The sequence below is a fragment of the Myotis brandtii genome, unplaced genomic scaffold (assembly GCF_000412655.1).
Source record: "Myotis brandtii unplaced genomic scaffold, ASM41265v1 scaffold464, whole genome shotgun sequence".
NCBI classification, from domain to species: Eukaryota; Metazoa; Chordata; class Mammalia; order Chiroptera; family Vespertilionidae; genus Myotis; species Myotis brandtii.
Genome location: NW_005367743.1, coordinates 728,939 through 731,229, shown reverse-complemented (window position 1 = coordinate 731,229; position 2,291 = coordinate 728,939). Strand labels below are relative to the sequence as shown.

Here is a 2,291-nt window from a genome sequence, read left to right as displayed (position 1 = left end):
GGAGGGTTGGGGGGGGTTGTTGGAGGAGGAGGATCTTATAAGGGTGGTCATCCTGAGACTGTTTCCAAAGGGAATTAGGCCTGGGTTTGGGGTGGGATGGGGTAAGGGTGAAGGTGAAAGGAACAGTAAGTACATTTGGAAAAATTGTTTACATTTGGGTGTGACTCCCACTCCGTCTTTTAAAAACTGGTGGCAATTGTGTATTCCTTTTATAAGTAGGAAAAAAATGTTAAAAGCGAAGAAAGATCCACTATGTGGAAGGCTTTTGATGAGGGCCGAGGGCTCCCTATCGTTTGTTGACTGCGCACTGATGTGGACCACTAATCTGGTGCTTAGCATCAGCTGCCTCACCCGCCTCTGCCTCCAGGTCGCTGCCCCTGCTTCCTGGTGGTTTGCTGTTGGGGCAGCTCTTCCCCAGCGCGGACTGGGTGGGGCCAGAGCAGTTGCTCCCAGGATGTTGCTATAAAACTGTCTGTTGAGAATCTCAAGCTTTTTTTTTTTTTTTAAATGGAATTATTTCATTTTTAAGTGGCTAACATTTATATAGTGCTTCGTCGTTTACAAAGCATCTTATTTACATTTTTAATCTGAGTCTCACAACAACACAGTGAAGGTAAGTTTTGGTTTTGTTAATCTGGTATCTGTTAGTGAACGAAAGCTCAGAGAGGTTAAGAGACTTGCCAGAGATCACACAGCCCCATTTGAGGCAGAGCCCAAACCTGTGAGTTCCTTGTGGGGTGGTAGCTCATGATGTGGTTATCGTGTCTACAAGCCTGTTACAAATCAAATCATCTCATCGGGCTTTCTAACAGCCTAGAGTGGATTTTACCATCTTTTTTATAGGCTAATTAGGAAGACCCCAGTGTCACACAGGGTGAGTGGCAGGACATCACTCCAATGTCTCTCTGCTTCTAACTGTTGCCCCAAAGTTTGTGCACATGATGAGCAGGGTGGTGTGTGTGTGTGTGTGTAGTGGTCTTACCGGAAATAAAGGAAAATGTTACATTATTATTTGCCCCAAGGCAACACTCATTTCACAGCTCAGTTCAGAGAACTGGCAAGTCCCTAATCTCAGGCGTAAAAACGAGGGAATAAAGCCTCAAATAAGTGCAGCGCCCACCCCCCTCCATTCCAGGTCCATCTGCTCTGTGCCCTCTGTCCCCACTGGGCCGGGCCTTCCTCCCTGACACTCTCCTTGGGACCCGGAGGCTCATCCTGACCCCTGATGCCAGTCTTCAGCCCCGTTTGGATCTCTCGAAACACCTATGAGCCTGCCTCTTTCCAGTTCTTTCCAGGAGAGAGACCTTAGTTGACTTTAGGGGGTGGGCGGGCAGATTTCAGATTGACATGAGTGGTCCACGCTCTTGGCCCCTCACTTCCTGACAGTGATAAACTCCCACTGGCTGGGGGTGCTGTCTGTCTGCCACCTGGAGCTGGTCCTGGGCATAGAGAAAAGATGGCACGCGGCTCTGAGGGACTAAATCTGAGAAGGGCTGGGGGCCGGTGGGGGAAGAAGGCAGGTAGACGCAAGGATGCTGAAGACTTTCCCTTCCTCTCCTGCCGCTGGCCTGCTCTGCCTGGCTGCGGAGATGTGTCCACTTCCAGCCAGGCTCTCCAGGTAGCATCTGTCACCCATACTCCCAGGTGTTAGCATGTCACACCTGGACACCTGCTCTCCGCACGCCTGCCCAGGGCAGCAGCCTGGGGGAGGGCGGGGAGGAGATCGAGGGGGTCTGTGCACATTCCATGCAGCAAAGATGACTTGCCCTGGCGTGTTGAGAGGGATGCCCTCTGCGTTCCCACCTTGACCAAGCCCCTCAGCGCTTTGATTTCCTCCAGTGTCCTGTCCCCTGTCACCTCCTAACACCTGCTAACTTGTCAAGAAGCATAAAGCAATCCTCAGAGATGAGATTAAAGGAGGAAATGGGGTTTCTAATCCCCCCCCCAATTCCTAGTTGTATTTAAAAAAGAACGATGAGCATCAGACAGATGATGAAAAGCAACTCACCCCTGCTCCACCTGTGGGCCACAGTGGCCTGAGCATCGTAACACAGCAGCAGCAGCAGCAGCGTCTTCCAACACATCTTCTCCTCCACGCAGGTGAGGGGTCGCCTCAACCCCAGCGGGACCCCGGGAGCTACAGGTGTGCCCGTCCCGGTCCTCCTGGGAGACGGTACAGTTCTCCCCACCTTTCCCTTTTCCAAAGAGCGATGCCCTCTCCCGCCTGGGAAGGTGGAGGCAGAGGCTGCCTCCTGGGGGCACGGGCGGGGACCTGTCTATCCGACTCTCTC

General features: G+C 52.3%; 1 protein-coding gene across 1 annotated transcript in view; it reads right to left on the bottom strand.

Moving 5' to 3' along the window:
- Positions 1–2,291, bottom strand: part of FAM180A (family with sequence similarity 180, member A) — a 17,872-nt gene extending 15,581 nt beyond the window's left edge. The window contains exon 1 of the mRNA XM_005875602.2: positions 2,009–2,291. Within this exon, the coding sequence (XP_005875664.1) occupies positions 2,009–2,084 (76 nt within the window). The 5' untranslated portion in view covers positions 2,085–2,291. The remainder of the gene's footprint in view (positions 1–2,008) is intronic.